At 40.8% G+C, this 16,437-nt stretch overlaps 2 protein-coding genes across 2 annotated transcripts; one reads left to right on the top strand and one right to left on the bottom strand.

The window, feature by feature from the left end:
* Nucleotides 1-101: 101 nt before the first annotated feature.
* Nucleotides 102-3,053, top strand: LOC105354832 (probable serine/threonine-protein kinase DDB_G0277071). The gene is made up of 3 exons (XM_011479798.3): nt 102-116; nt 1,285-1,644; nt 1,898-3,053. The coding sequence occupies exons 1-3, from the start codon at nt 102-104 to the stop codon at nt 2,345-2,347; spliced, it is 825 nt and encodes a 274-aa protein (XP_011478100.2). The 3' UTR covers nt 2,348-3,053.
* A 5,130-nt stretch (nt 3,054-8,183) lies between these two features.
* Nucleotides 8,184-14,224, bottom strand: LOC110014609 (arachidonate 8S-lipoxygenase-like). Its single transcript, XM_023958799.1, has 15 exons — nt 14,147-14,224; nt 13,889-14,068; nt 13,540-13,741; nt 13,369-13,450; nt 13,001-13,123; nt 12,816-12,919; nt 11,306-11,472; nt 11,049-11,192; nt 10,653-10,856; nt 10,491-10,577; nt 10,243-10,412; nt 9,342-9,463; nt 9,138-9,238; nt 8,758-8,928; nt 8,184-8,590 (listed from the first exon to the last, which is right to left on the bottom strand). The coding sequence occupies exons 2-15, from the start codon at nt 14,036-14,038 to the stop codon at nt 8,411-8,413; spliced, it is 2,007 nt and encodes a 668-aa protein (XP_023814567.1). The 5' UTR covers nt 14,039-14,068; nt 14,147-14,224; the 3' UTR covers nt 8,184-8,410.
* Between the last annotated feature and the right edge of the window lie 2,213 nt (nt 14,225-16,437).

The raw sequence follows: 16,437 nt of genomic DNA, 5'->3' as shown, positions 1-16,437 counted from the left end.
AAATGATCACAAGACTGTGACAAGAAGTTAGATTTAAAAATCTTACATTTTAATTTAAAGCTGCTTTTTGTTTGCTTCTAATCTTGGTAAGCTGCCTCACCATGACTGGTTACTGTGTAAAGTTCTAGGGTAGAAAGGTCAGGTCACATTAAATCGACATTAAATCATTTTGCAGATCCATTTAACCAACGTAACCTACATTTGAACTAAACAACAAAAAGAACCTAAAGTACTTTGAGATTTTTATTTCTGTTTTTTCCTCTGTAAACTCAAGTTAAATCTAAAATGAATAAAAATGTTGTTTCACTACAGTAAAACAGAGTTTATCTAAGTCCCCCCACCTCACCCCCCAGTCTATCCATCCATTGTCCAAACACACTTATTCTCTTTTAGGGTCACAGGGTTGCTGGAGCCTATCCCAGCCACTGTTGGCTGAAGCCGAAGTTCACTTTGGATAGTTCACTAATCCATTGCAGGGCCACACAAACAACAACACTCATGTTTACAAGCAGAGACAATTTAGAATCACTAATTAACCCTGAAGCATGTTTTTGGACCCAACCCCAAGGTTTCATCACTATTCCACCCTCTTCTGTGGAATCACTGCACAACTCAGATAAACAGTTTCCCAGATAGGTTCTCATCAACTTTGTGTTTGTTACACAATCCAGGGTGTGAATCTGCACCCTCCCAACAGGAGAAACTAAACCTTCTCCTCCTCTCCTGAATTTGGGTTTTAAAGGGTTACAAGAAAAGATTCAGACATTTTTTAATCTGATAAAAGGTGAAAATGAATGAAGAGGAGGAGGAACTGGAAATAAAATCATACAGAAAAAGGTCCTGAATCCTCCATGAACAAAAACTAGTAAAATCATAGTCTACCATATGTTCTGACTGAGAATTATTCATCATAAAACCACATTAAACCTGCAACCACTCCACAAAAATACAGGTGAACTTACTGTAGCAGATGCTGCAGAAGTTTCCAAACAGCACAAAATCTACAGGCTCACTGCAGCAAAGAACTCTGGGAGACTGAGTTCAGTGGTTCCCTCATCACTTCCCCTTTCAGTTTCTTCAAAGAAATCCATCAAAATAGAGAAAGTCTGGTCAACCACTAGTCCAACAAGCTCCCAGTGCTCAGAGGAATGCTGGCAACACCAGTTCACCTCACACGTGCACGCACACGTGCACTCACACCGACACAAGTGTCAGATACAGTATTTTATTACAGTATTCAGTATTTTAGAGAAATACTGAAATAAATGTATTCTTTATGTTCAGACAGAGCAGCGCTACACTTGGAAATCTCTTTTTCTTCCAAACCCGAGCGATCCTGACAATCCAAGACTTGTTGTGAGAAGAATTCCAATTCCTGGAACATCAGAGAACCCAGAGGAGACCATCAACTCTGTTCCAAAGACACCGACTGGCCCAGTTCCAGAGTTTGGACTGAGCTCCTCTTCAGACTCTCCTCCAAGAAGTCTCTCCACTGCCTCCTCTGCCTCTCCTCCAACTCAGTGTTCTTCATCAAACAAGGAGGACTTCACAGGACATCGTGTAGGAAGATGTGATGGACCCAGTTCGTCACACAGGTCTCCAAAGACCTCCTCAAATGTTCAGCTGAGCTCCAGTACAAGCTTGGTACGTTCCCATAAATGCTCCTTCTCTTTCTCCTCAAGGTCTTTCAGCTGCACCAAAAGCTAAAAAGATTAACTTTACTCTTCGAACTTCTGATTAATTTTCAGGAAGATCAATATTTAAACTATTTTATTCTTTTTTTATTCATCCTAGTCAATTGTTGTTGTGTTTTAATCAGAATTCAGTAGATAATCTTTAAACAAACAGGTTTTCATTTCTAGTGAAATACTGAAATAAATGTTTTCTTTATGTTCAGACAGAGCAGCACTACACTTGGAAATCTCTTTTGCTTCCCAACCCAAGCGATCCTGACGATCCAATACTTGTTGTGAGAAGAATTCTAATTCCTGGAACATCAGAGAACCCAGAGGAGACCATCAACTCTGTTCCAAAGACACCAACTGGCCCGGTTCCAGAGTTTGGACTGAGCTCCTCTTCAGACTCAGACTCTCCTCCTCAGAAGTATCTCTATGCTCCATCCTCTCCAAACATCAACCCTGTTCCAAAGAACACCTACGGGTGGTTTGAGTTTCTCCTCAGATTCAGACTCTCCTCCAAGACGTTTCTCCACTGCTTCCTCTGCCTCTCCTCCAACTCAGTGTTCTTCATCACACAAGGAGGACTTCTGGACCTACGAGAAGCTGAAAGACCAAGACAAGCTTGTTCTAAAGAGACAACACAAAGGAAATCCTGCAGGAAGATGTGATGGACCCAGTTCTTCAAAGAGACCTTCAAACACCCCACACCCCAAGAGAAAACCCGTACCGCCCCCGACCATGAACAGTACGAACACAAAGTGGGTCAAGAACCTCAAATCAATACTGGCAGAAAGAAAAAAGCAGCATGGACAGCAGAACTTTAAGAGAAGTGCTAAAAGTACGGATGCTGCACCAACAGCCAAAAGAATGATGAAGACAAACTCCTGATTCACTTTCAGAAACTTCAATATTTAAACTATTTCATTCTTTTTTTGTTCATTCTAGTCAATAGTTGTTGTGTTTTAATAAACTTTATACAAAATCTAAAGAAGTTTTAGTTTAACAGACAATTTCTTCTTAGTTCTAGATTTGATTTTGTAGGAAAGCCTCTTTATTTCCCTTGAAATGGTTCCTCATGTCAACATTTCTGGGATTAGCAGCAGATCTGAGCAGCTGAATTCCAGCAGGGAAAAGGTTTTCTACTGATGCTAAACAGCTGAAATGCTGAGTTCTCCACAACAAAGAGAAACTTCCAAAGCTTTTCTTCACTATATCAGCACCTGATCAGAAAAGGGGAAAGCAGAGGAGACACACAGTAGAGCAGGTTTGTGGCCAAGGCACTGATGATGTCATTTGTTGCAGACACTGCAGCTGTGATTGCACTGTGGCCCTGAAACCTGATTGAGTTTCAAAAAGAACACAGTTGGATGTTAGAATATATTTTAGTTGAGAAATAACATGTGATTCATGTGGTCCAAGAAGGGGTCCTACCTTTGGTTCTTTGGTGAAGAAGCTGGCTGGATGGGAGTTTTCCAGGTCCTCCTTCAGAGATTGGGTGAGAAGCTCGGTCACCTGGAGAGACCTCGGAGTAGAGCCACTGGTCCTCCACGTCAAGAGGAGCCTGTTGAGGTGACTCAAGCATCTGGTCCAGACGCCTCTTGGACTTCTCGCTGGGGATTGTTCCACCCATGTTCCACTGGGTGGAGGTCCCAGGGAAGACCAAGGTCACGCTGAAGAGACTATGTCTGTCGGCTGACCTAAGAACACCCTGGGGTCTCCCCAGAGGTGCTGGAAGAAGTGGGCGGAAGGAGGAGGGAAGTCTGAGCTGCAAAAATAACTAATAATTCCCAATGGCAGAGTTTCATTTTTCATTTTTTAATGACTCCCAGTTCAAAAGCAAACCATATTTCAAAACTGTTCCCATTAGCAGATTTAATGATGTCATGAAGGTTTTTTTTTCATTTGCAGGTATTTGGGTGGAGTTAAAAAAAAATCACTTTTTCCCCAGGAGCAAACTTATTGTTTTCATATAATATTAGGGTTTGTTATTCATGTTAGTTAAAGGGTTTTGTAACATCATGTAATTACACATTTTTATATGTAATAATTCAAATCTCATATAAAATTGTGTCTTCATTACTTTCAATTTTTCTTATGTAAATTAGGTTTGTTAATTTGTTTAAAGGTACACCGATGAATTGTGTAACTGGTTGTATCTTTCCTATTCTGTCCTAAGAAAAAAGCTCTGTTGCCTAGCAACATGACATAATGATTCTAGGGCATCATAAAGACCCTTTAATAATGCCTTACAGTCATGTTGCTAGGCAACACGACATATAGCCCCAAGTCAAGACACATTGATGTCACCTACTGCTTTATGACATCATTGATGACAATGCCAACCTGATGTCACCAACTGCTTTATGATGTCACTGCCAACCTAATCCACTTATACACGTGCTAACCCAAGTCAGGTTGACTCCCCTGAGCCTTCACTGAAAGAGGAAGACCTTCGTAGTCTTTTTAAAGACTGAAATTCTTCTCTTCTCAGTGTTAAAGCTTTTTGAAAACCATGTTTCAAAATCAGGGCAGTTTTCTTAGGAAAGTCGCTTTCCTTGGAAGCAAACATCAAAATCCTCCATTTCACAGTGACCCACTAAAAGTCATTGTTCAATTTCATGATGAAGCTAAACTCAAGCAAAGATGCGCCAAAAGGAAAATCTCTGAGTATGACAAAGAATCTGCAACACCGACAAAGAAAAGAAGGGACCTTGAGTTTCCTTCCCTAAAGGATGAATCTGCATTCTATATTCCTGACCATAACAGAAAGAGAAAAGCAAGCTATCTGGAACAACCGCTGGACAAAAGATTCAGAGGAAACCCAGCTGAAGAAGACAACCCAAAGCTTAGATTTGAGGCTAAATATGTAGAACTGCATCCACTCGGTGAAGGAGGTTGCGGATCTGTGTTTGCTGGCTATCGCAAATCAGATCATTTGGACGTTGCCATCAAACACGTCCCCAATAAATACCAGTACTGCAAACACGTGGATGAAAAGGGAAGAGAGATATCTGGGGAAGTGGCTGTGATGCTGAAGCTCAGGAGCGGAACATCACACTCCGCTGGCAGCAGAGCACCAATCGCCTTGCTAGACTGGTATGTGCTGCCACATGAGCTGATCTTAGTTTTGGAGAGACCAATGCCAGCCGTGGATCTTCAGACTTACGTTCAAGAGTGTAGAGATTGGTTTGGAGAAAAAGAAGCCAAGATGATCCTGAAACAACTAGTAAAAGCAGCCATTTCCCTTCAGGACAAAAAGATTTTCCACCGAGACATCAAAGTGGAAAACATCTTGATAGACATGAGTTCAGGCGCCCCACAAGTCCGTTTAATTGACTTTGGAGTCAGCTGCTTCACAGAGTCACATTCAGAATACACCACCTTTTATGGAACAGAGATTCACGCCCCTCCAGAATGGTGGTATGAACACACGTACAGCGCTAGACCCACAACAGTGTGGCAGCTGGGAATTGTCCTGTTTGAATGCCTCCACAACAAAAACTTCAGTTCAACTAAACTCATGGAGAAAAAGCTCCAACTCAGGCAAAACCTTTCCAAAGACTGCAAAGACTTTATGAAGCAATGCTTCATCCAAAACCCAAGAAGGCGCCCCAGTCTGGAACAGATTCTGCTTCACCCTTGGCTCAAGTAAATTTTGTTTTTTTTTTGTTTTTTTTTGTTTTTTGGTTCAAGTAAATTCTAGAATCAACTCCTCAGCCAATGGCCATGTGTGTTCAAGTTACTGTATAAACAGATACTGTAGAAATAAATAGGACTTTGATCCCCAGAAGGAAGTGATGATGTTACAGCATCATGATACGATGCCAGAAATAGTAGAATGTACTTTAGTATTAGTAATTAAAATGTTTAAAAGTAGAATAGTATAGGAAATAGAAAAAAACTGTGTATATAAAGAATGGGAATAAAGTCACTGACAGTACAATGTACTTTAATATTAGTAAAAGATAGATAAACTTAAAAAAATAAATTAATGACTATATTATTAACAGAATGGAAATGAGCTCGTCGACATAGTACATTGTACTTCTGTATTATAGTGACAGGTCAGCTAAAAATTAGACTAATCCCAAAAAGTCTGGCAACCAGTTCTGGATAAAACTAATCTTTGTTGGGATTGAACTCTGTTCTGGTGAAATGTTAATAAATAAATAAATAAATAAATAAATAAATAAATAAATAAATAAATAAATAAATAAATAAATAAATAAATAAAAACCTGTTATAGCCTTTTGTCGCTGGTGATGAAGGTTGATTGGTGATTTTCTTTCTTTTTTTTTTCTTTCTTTTTTTTATTATTATTTTATTTTTGAAACTGCTGCCTGTTTATGTTAGGTTGTGATGTTAAAAAGAAAATATGAGTTTGTAAACATCTTGATGTTCTATTTTTCATGATTGACTGTTTTCACTACCCAAATAAAATAAAATAAAAAAAATTAGACTAATCCAAACAAGGCAAAAAAAAAAAATGATGTAAAAAAACTGCAAACACATGATAGTTTTAAATTAGCGAGCTCTTCCATTCATTAGTGGGTTTTTCTCCGGGTGCTCCGGCTTCCCACACAAAAAAAGTAACTCCGCCAGAGTGTCTTTTTACAAGAACTCTGCCGGTCCCAAGCCCGGATAAAGGAGGAGGGTTGAACTGTAAGAAAACTCAAATTTAACATGAAAACAATCATTGGTGGTTCTCAACAAGTTGAGGTTGTTTTGCTAAAAACCCAAAGAGTTGAGGTCACTGCATCCCTGTGAAACAGAAATGGCTCCAATCTCAGAAACAACCAAACCGTTTTTTTGAGAAAGCCCTTCTAAAGTAATGTCCTTGGACCTGCACACAAATGAACACAAAGAGGTTAGTGCAGCGACTACAGATGTCCTGATCTGATCACATGATCAGAAGTTGGGTCTGATCACGTATAGTTTCAGACTCCCACTGTACATCAATAGACATGCGTGGAGAGGGTTCACTCTTTTAGCTACCTGGGCGTGCAGATCACTGAGGATCTCTCCTGGACTGAAAACACCACAGCGGCAGTGGAGAAGGCCCAGCATCTCTGCTTCCTAAGAAAACTCAGGAGGAACAACCTGGAAAGGAAGCTGCTGGTGACCTCAGGAAGTATGGAAGTGAGATAATGTTTATGTGCAACACATGTTTTATCTATAAATGTATGTTTTTTTACTTTACATTTTTTCTGTTCTTAACTTTTTAGTTCTATATTTAATATTTATTCTATAGTCAACCTGACTTTTATCATTTTTTAAACAGCTGGAGAGCACAGAGACTTTCGTTGTGTCACAAGCTTCTTGTGCAACAATGACAATAAAAGGAATTCTGATCCTATGGAAATCCGATATTTCATCCAGCAGAGACAGAATCACTCCTGTGTGTCCTAAGTCTACCCTGAGGCCACCTCCTGGTAAGGTATGCCTATCACTTGATGTAATCCTTGTGCTATCCTAGGCACTTTACTATTGGAAGTGGGGTCATCTAGACCCACTAGACAGTGCTCTGAACCTTTTTTCTTCAATGATTTCTTGATCTTCACTGGTGTCCATAGTCTATATGAAATCTTTCCACCTTTATCCACCTTTGTCATGGTAGGGAGAACACGTCAAAGTAAGGGTGGGTCATCTAAGATAGCACAAGGGTTAATCGTAAATCAAAATGATTATACCAGTACATTAAAATATGTTAATTGTGTCTGGTCAGAGAAGTAGAAAGGGAGCAAGTGTTTTGTCTGCCTTAGAGAATTTGTTGCGTGCATTTGCTCTTGTTTGCTTCACTCTCTCTCTTTGGATTATTTTTGGTTAACAGACCTCAAAGTTGCCACTCTTATCCAGAGTAGAGGAACTCCTTTTTGTAAGACAGGCTCATTAAGTCTTACCCAATGCACGTCTCTTGGTTGTTCAGTCATCATTTATCTATCAATGACTGGAAATAATAGTACCCACATTTAAAGCAGCTGATTATATTATATGAGATTATCATTAATAAACTGAGGCCCTCCACTCGACAACAGTGAGAACAGTGATTCTGGGCTCCACAGACTTCTATGATTTTGGATATTTAGCGAACAAGAAGATCCGGCTTATAAACTCTCTCTATCTTTACCCAAAATAAACACAAAGAACTGTTTTCTTTACTGTGAAGTCATATTGAGGTTTCTCATGGTGATATTGTGGTACAAAGAACAAATATTCAAAACATTAATTAATGAACAAACTAGACAAAAAGATGCAAGAAACTTAGATCATAGTTGAATTAGTTTATTGTTTTAGCATTTATGGTAGGGAGAACACGCCAATGTAAGGGTGGGGTCATAGGACAGCACAAGGGTTAAATAAATTTGCTTCTTTTGACTCCTTTTCAAGCAATAAATCAAGCTCTACTTGAATTTAGTTAATGATCAGTGTATTTAATTAAGCAAATGTGATTTAAGTGACTTTTTTGTTTGTTTGTTTTTCTGTCTTTTTAATCTATGCATTTCAACATTTCTGTAATGAGTTTGATAAAAATGTGTAAATTCTTTATTGCTTTGACTACAATGCTTGAAATAAATCAATAAATCATATCAAATCAATATGGTTATCTATGTTCTTAATATTAGGAATGTGTGGATGTGCAAAGACCTATGAAAAAGAAAAGAGGCGACTTTAGTTTCTAAGTCCTAATTGAAGAAATTTCCATTTGTGGAAACCAACAGGTTTCTGAGGGTTCAAATGGCTACACTGTTCTCCACCAACTTTGGGTCCAGAAAGGTGTACGGCAACTTCAGATTTTCATTTCTGTCCTTGATGTCTTCACTGAGCTTAATGAGATCTCGTTGGAACGTGGTGACCTTGTACTTCGGAAAGTCCTCGGTGAAATGCTCCTCCACAAAATCATGAAGGTATCGCTGTGGAGAACACAGACATTTTCAGTCACACATTTCTATCAAAAGCAGGAAGAAAACTGGGTCTTCCCTGCAGTGCATGGTGGTTCTGGAGTGTCACCATGGTAACAACGATTGAAGTGATCAGGGTTCAGAGAATTAAGATGGCATCATAACCCCTGTTCTCTTACCGCGTCAGAGGACTGCATACTGAGCAGCCAGACGGTAGCCAAAATGTGTACTGTAGTCTGAACGTCTGGTAGAGTGGACAGGAAGCTGGCTTCATCTGCTTTACCCTTATGGGTTGGAGGGGGTTCCTGCATGGTGGAGGGGCCATTGGGCATCCAGCCGTAAAGGTCATACTGCAGTAAAAGTAGCATTTGAATCAGAGGCCAAGAGGATTATTGGTAAAAAAAAATATGCCTCAGATACTTTAAAGAAAAGGATGGACATCAGGTAAACTTCATAAGAAAGTAAAGCTCTGATGATTTCAGTCGAAGATTTCCTCCTTATTTTCAAGAAATCTCTCACACATAGAAACCAGGATCTCTTTTGAATGATGAAGACTCACCTGTCCAGTGTTAACAGCGGCATGCTGTGCAGAGCAGGTGAACATCACCATGGTAACAAACTTGACCAGCTCAGCCACAGTGGTGAACTTCTGTGGGATTCCTGAGGATTAGGAGGAAAAACGTTTTCACTTACAGCGGTTAAGATCAGATCAACCATTAACTGATGGAATGTATTTATCTCCAACTTCATAAAATCCACCCACCAGTCTCATTGCATCTCAGAAAGCCATTTTCAAAGATCTCCTGGATCCAGTTCTGCAGCTCAGCATCATTCTGGACCATGCAGTCGGTCTTGTAGTAGAAGCTGAGGATGCCGTGAACAAACCTTGGAGAAGAACACAAACTGTCAACAACATGCATTTCCACCTGAAGTTTGAGTCCAGTATATTGTGTTTTGTCATTGTTTGAATATTCTAATCCCAATCGTAATGCCTCTTCATGAGGTTTGCCGCTTCTCCTACAGCATGTGTCAAACTCAAGGCCCACGGGCCAAATGTGGCCCGCCTTGTCATTTTATGTATAATACTTTTAAATTTCTTAGAATAAAAATTGTGTGTATTTATTCATATCTAAAGGATTTATGCTAGAGAAACAAGCAAACCTATGTTTTCTATGCAACTGTAATTGTCACTTTAAAAAGTTATAGTAAATAAAAAATCAGTTATTTAACATTAGGGAGTAGTTATGTTTATTTTTCATTACATTTAGTTACATGTATAAGTTATATCTGGCCCTTTGAAGACAGCCGTTATACTGATGTGGCCCTCGGTGAAAATGAGTTTGACACCCCTGTCCTATAGGTTAGTTAGTGATTTATTTCTTGGTGGTGGGTGTGGTTTCTGCCGGTTTTGGATAATTAATCCATTCTAGAACCTTCTTGGCTTTCCATATAATCCAACATGTCTTGGAAGTTGTTGAATGATTGGATAAATTAATGATTCAAACTTTTACAAACTCATAATCTATTTTCCCATCGAGAAAATGACCCAGCAGTAACAGAATTCTGCACTTTCTCTTTTGTCACTTCAGCCCTGAAGGGATTCTAAACATTATTTATGTTAAACCCAGCTTCTAAATGTTTCATTAGTTATGGAAACTACCAACCTTTGCATGATGTTCCACAGCTTCAGCCCATCGTCCCTGTAGTAGAAGTTGGGCACATCTTCCAGGCCGCGATCAATGATGTCATCAGGTATGCAGAGGGATCTGTAGCTCATGGAGGAGACACTCCTGTCCAAGAGGGTCAGCATGCCCTTTCCACCAGATGCTGTGTACTAAACAGGCAATCAAAGCAAAGTTAGAGACTTCAGATGACCCACAAATGCTGAAGAAATCTTCTGCAGTTCACTCACCAGGGTAATAGTTCCACTCTCTGAGATAAGCGAGTTTCGAGCCAAGACATTGATCTGCAGGGTGTAGCGTGTGTGACGGATGAGGAGCTGAAATGGAGACAGGAAAAGTTATGAAGATCCAGAAAGAGTACATCAACATGGTGACGGATCAGCTTCAGGTACCTTGTAAACAGGGTGAACTCTGGGAAGGTTGCGCTGCAGAGAAACCGCAAACACCTCAGCCAGCAGGTGGGTGCGCAGCAGGTGATAGTTGAGCTCATGCAGGTTGGAGTCTGCGCTCTTCACATACGTCTTGGCCAACAGCCAGTCATACTCTGAATCCGTGGGGAAGAAGATGGGGTTGTCCTCTCCTGGTTCCTGTTTTAGCTGCAGAGATATCAACAAGTGTCATGTGATGATTAAATCCATGGAGGATCTGACTCCTGGTCCTGTCAGAGAACAACAAAGATGTCTGACTCCAGTCTTCCTTCTTCTCCAACTGCCATGTTCTTGTAGCTTTTTGTTGAAATAATACAAATGTCTTTTTCTGAGGAAAACCTTCCTGAAGTTTCTGTTCACCTGAATGGCAATAGGCATCATCTCATCATCTTCATTCTTGTGGAGCAGGACCAACGGAGCTGCTAGAAACTGCTTCCTCCCATTGATGGTGTTTGTTTCCACCCCATCCAGAATGTTGTAGTCGCACAGAAAGATGTTTCCTTTCTGTTGTGAATGGGGAGAAAGATGACACTGTTACCCTCAGGGGTTGATTTTAGCACCACGTTCATGTGGAAACCAGAGAAGAATCTGTCTGCTGCGTGTCAGGAGCTTGTTACCATCATTTCAGTCCGCAGAGTGAGCTGAGACTTGCTGAAGTTCATGTCCAAGGGGACAGGAAACTTTGATGGGAGAGTTTTACAGCGTTGGATCATCATCGGGTTCACTCCATTTAGAAACTGGTAGCCAAAGAAGGCGTCCTCCCTCCAGTGCTTCATGGCGTAATCTGACAAAACAAATCTGTTTTTAAAAGGCGTTCTCCAAAAACCATCCTGTTAAAATTTAGTGAAATCTTTAAAAAATAGAATATTGTCTTATTTTGGGTGAAAACAATCCTCTAATGTGATCAGGACAGGCTCTGTAGCTACAAGTCCTCTTTTATGAACACAGTGTTAGTCACTGCAAAGACATTTCAGGTTTTAAAACCCGTCAAACAACTGAAATACAGAAAATATGTTTAATACGTTTTTTGTTTGTTTTAGAAATTACGTAGGATTTGCCACGCTGAAGAATATATGTCAGAAGTTTTCTTTTTGTAAATTTGTCAAGCTTTTTATCAACGGTATCAACTTTTATCAACTGTATCCTACCTATCTAGTTCCAAACAGTTTCAAGGAAGGATTCATCTTTCTTGACCAGATTTATGTTACTAGAAATGATCTGTATTGAAGTGTGACTGTGATGGCTGCCTATGCTGCCACACCATCAGGGCAGTAACCTCCTGCACCACACCCTACATATATCTGTTCACTTTATTTGTTTGCATATACTTTTAGATTTCTTTTTCAAAAATAGCACACATTTGATCATGAAATTTATTAACATGTTTCAGTTGACTTTATTATAATTTGCTTTATTAATTTGATGTTATGCTTTGAGTTACCAGTGCTGAGGGGACCATTCTTGCTGCTGCTGCCATCTGCTGCTGGAACAATCAAGTCAGGCCTGACACAACAATGCATGCCAGTCAGCAGAGGCCTTATATTCAGCAGGCAGCTAATTGGACTGAACCATCACCCAGTGGACAAGGAACTCTTTCTGTGTTTCTTTACTGTAGTTTCTATTTTGATGATCTTTATTTTCATTTATTTGTGTATGTTAATTTACTATAGGATGGACTTTAGTTTAGTTTGTTCTCTGTATTTTGTCTTAGTCTTTTTAAGTTCCCCCTTGTGTGTCTAGTTGGTTTGATCAGCCACTATATATGTTCCCTTGTGTTTGCAATTAGGTAGATCAGTTAAATTGTGTTGGTTTGTTTGTTCAGTTGTCCTCTGTTACATTTAAACGCTTGAGTTAACTTTGTTGCTTTGACCTCTTTTAAGGGCCCATTTTTGCCCATTTACACTTTTTGAAAAATGAATTTCAATATTTTTGATTAAATTGTTAGCTGTCCTTGCCTTCTACTGCTCAGTCCACCACAGTGACCCTCTAGAGCTGTGGTTTCTGGAAAGAGCGTCTTTCTGTCACAAATATTCTCTCCATCTGCATAAAAACTACACTGTTCATCTCTGTAACATTTTTGATGGTATTTGGAAGGATTTCTTTTTCTGTAAGAATCAATGAGAGTACCTGACATGGAGGTCACATGACACTCGTACAGCTGTTCAATGTCCCTCATGCTGTTCCACTTGTCTATACAATTAGACCACGCCTCCAAACCCAGCTTTCCCAGCCTGCAGGGTGAGAACATTACAGTCACTTCCTGAGCTCAAAGTCACTCTGACATGTCACACCATCAGGAAGCAGACACCTACGCTGCCACTGCTGTGAAGTTAAACTCCAGTTCTCTTGTGTAGGGGTAGCGGTCATCCGGGGGCAGAGACTTCAGGGTATCTGCCTCCATGCAGAGTGGTATTCCCTCTTTGTAAACGGCCCACCTGAGCAGAACAGAACAGTAGAGAGCAGAGGAAGGTAAGCCAGCTGTGAGCAGTCCTGATCCCAGAGGGACCTGGACACGTCCAACAACAAAGATGGCTTCATCTAAAACCCTGATCTGATTGATCAGCTGCTCAGTGTATTTCTATGCAGTGAACAGAGGGAGGAGCTGTGGCTCCTTTCATCAGAGCTGAGATCATGATGGAGCATCACCATAAAGAACATCTTTAAAGATCTGAACTCTGACCTGTAGAGATTCTTCTGATTCTTCAGCTCATTCTTCCTCGTCTTGATCATCTGAGGATTTGTCTCCTGGAAGTCCAGCACAGCTGAGAGCAGAGAAGAAAAGCCCAGAAGCAGGTCAGATCATTCTGGAGGACAGCATGTGGACAGCAAAGTGCATGTGAGAGGAACAGACCTGCCCCCTCCCTGAAGAAGTGCTTCTTGCTGTCTGTTAACCAGTGGTAGATGGGAAAACTGTAGACTTTTCCATCAGGAGACTCCACCTCCACCTTTGCAGGGAGCCAACTGTCTTTGATGATGATCCATCCCCATTTTTCAAGCTGGATCTCCAGCAGCTGTCCCAGGTCTTCAGAGCAGGTCACAGTGAACGTGGACTCCTGGATTTGAGAGAAAACACGTTCATCACCATCTCAGATCTTCCTTTGTTCTGCCTCCTGCAGAAACACAACCTCTGCTGCAGACTTTGACAGCAGTGCAGCAACAGGGGGCGCTCTTAAACACACAAACCAATGCTTTCTACTTACATCTCCTCTGTGGAAAGCAGACTTGCTTTTATCCAGCTTCACTTGTTCACTGCTGCCATCCTGGCCCACCAGGGTGATGTACACGTCATCTATGGTCCCAGCAAAGGCCACGTCCTCGGTAGAAACGGTCACTTGGTACTCCACGGTCATTTTGTCTTTCAGCAAAAGATTCCTGACAGGCTTCAAGAACCAAACCAGAAGCAGATCAATAAGACACTTCTGTTGCTATGTTTCAGGTTTTCAAAAAGCAGGTCTCACCTCTGAGCATCAAACCAAGAACGTCCTCTGAAGAACTGCTCTGCAGATACAGCTCCTCACAGAGGCTTCGCTCTTTTAAAGGCAGTGTTGTGGGCATGTTCTGTGACGCGCAGCAGATGCTTCTGATGATGAAACTTTCAACATGTTTAAACAGCTTCAGCGTGTGAGGTTCTTCAGAAAAAGGAAACAATCAGCTGTCATTGATGGTTGCACTTTAATGCTTGTTTCCTCATGAATGTGATGACTGTGGACTCTGAAGCTTCAGTGGCTTCATCATGTCCTGAAAGTGACCTTTAAAGATTCCTACAGGTGCCTGGAACTCATGGATGGAGCAGTTTTTGAAGACAAAATGATTTTCATACTGGATAACTGCCTCTCAGTCATTCACACATATGGACTGTCATGTAGTAAAAGGGGTCAGCAGGTGGACCCAACCCCAAGTGTTCATCACTACTCCACCTTCTTCTGTGGAATCACTACACAACTCAGGTTGATAATTTCCCAGATATGTTCTCATCAACTTTGTGTTTGTTACTCAATCCAGTGTTTCAATCTGCAGCCTCCCAAAAGGAGAAACCAAACCATCTTCTCTACAGAACCAGCTTCCATTAGGCTGCAGGGAAGCACCAACGTCAACCCTCTGCTGACGAGAAGAAATATAGTCGGGAAAACGTGAAACCTCACCATCAGTCTCACAGTTCTTTTGACAAGAATGTATGAAAATACTTTAGAATGTATGAAAATACTTTAGAATTTGTCTGAGTCAAACTTTTTCTGTTTTTGCTCTTTTGTTCCATAAGGTCTTCTCCGTCCAAATGTTGTAGTTTGAAAGATTATCTGGAATGTTTCCTTTTGGAGAGGGGTACTGTGATGGTTGTCCACTCTACTTTAGTGTTTCAGTGACATTGTTGGTCATGTTCTGTTCTGATTAGTCTACTGTCAGTCACTCCAGGTCCTCAGTGTGTTTGAGTGTCTGGTTTTCAGTTTGTCATTGTCAGGTCATCTGCTTTGTCGGCTTCTCCAGAGTTTTGCTCAGGATTCAGTTTATTTGAGAAATGTTTAAGGTTCTGCCACCAAGCCTGGTGCAGGAGGCATTTTGGGTCCAACACCACCAGTTCCTGACAGCTGGTTGTACAAAACCACACACCTGTCACTGCCACATGAGGGCTCATCCTCGTATCAGTCCTGGTCCAAACAGGAATCAAAACCTAGATTTAGTATTAGGGTCTGCATTCACCATAGCTGCTTACCTAATTTGCAGCTTGTCACTTTCTTCTTAGATTGTTTGCTTCAACGCACTGCATCCAAAGTATTGATATAGAAACTGTCAAAACAAAACTAAAAGGAAACGCAGACTCCTGCACAAAGCATACTATACACAGGGACGTTTGCATCCATGCATATATGTCAGGATCTAGGGGCTTTTATGGTCTTCATGGCTTGCCATACCTGCTCAGCCTCCAGAGTTCACTGAATGATCATTCAGTGCAGCTGGTCATGTGGTGAAAGGGGTCAGTAGATGGACGTTTTGAAGGGAGACCTCAATATATCTATGTGCAGAAGACATAAAGAACTGGGAGAGGTTCTGGGTTACAGTTACAGAAGTTTCATTACCTCTAATAATCTTTTGCCTGAAGTTCAACTCTTCAGCTCATCTTCATCACAACCGCTGCAGCAAAGTCCAGCCTTGGGGCCCCGGCTGGTAATTCTGTGGAAACCTGAGTAAGGCTGCTGCTGGCAGGAAAAGGGTTTGGTTCATCCATGTGGGAGGATGACAAGTCACACTCTGGATTGATCAATAAAGGTAAAGTTGATAAGAGAAAACCTGAGAAAGTGTCAAGCTCATAAAATGTGTCACCTGGGCTGTGAGATAACAAAGGAGAGGTCTATTTCCACACAGTTCTTCCACAGAAGAGGGTAGGAAGAAGTGAAAGTCAGACTCAACCCTTTATTCTGAGGACCAAGACGTTGTCCTACTGTTGGTTCTTTGGTTAAGAAGTCTCCATCTCAGCTGGATGGAGTTGTCATCTTCTTCAGATGTGGAGTCCAGAAGAGCAGAACTTTAGCTAGCCTGATTTGACAGGAAGTTCTAGCAATGAAAACACCAACGGTAATCAGTAGATGACAGGACAACCTACTGAGATCAGATCAGAGAATGAAGAGAGTTCAGGTGTAAGTGACAAAATACTAAAATGATCACAAGACTGTGACAAGAAGTTAGATTTAAAAATCTTACATTTTAATTTAAAGCTGCTTTTTGTTTGCTTCTAATCTTGGTAAGCTGCCTCACC

Source organism: Oryzias latipes, chromosome 9 (assembly GCF_002234675.1).
Source record: "Oryzias latipes chromosome 9, ASM223467v1".
Classification (NCBI taxonomy): Eukaryota; Metazoa; Chordata; class Actinopteri; order Beloniformes; family Adrianichthyidae; genus Oryzias; species Oryzias latipes.
This window is presented reverse-complemented; position numbering and strand designations above follow the sequence as displayed.

What these genes read in the sequence shown, in the direction of transcription:
- LOC105354832 (XM_011479798.3), top strand. An exon ending in TGAGCTCCAGTACAAGCTTG is followed by an intron (nt 1,645 to 1,897) that starts GTACGTTCCCAT and finishes CTTTATGTTCAG; the next exon opens with ACAGAGCAGCACTACACTTG.
- LOC110014609 (XM_023958799.1), bottom strand. Translation starts at nt 14,038, where the DNA reads ATGACCGTGGAGTACCAAGTGACCGTTTCTACCGAGGACGTGGCCTTT. An exon ending in TGATGCCTATTGCCATTCAG is followed by an intron (nt 10,857 to 11,048) that starts GTGAACAGAAAC and finishes ATATCTCTGCAG; the next exon opens with CTAAAACAGGAACCAGGAGA. An exon ending in TCTGAGATGCAATGAGACTG is followed by an intron (nt 9,239 to 9,341) that starts GTGGGTGGATTT and finishes CCTAATCCTCAG; the next exon opens with GAATCCCACAGAAGTTCACC.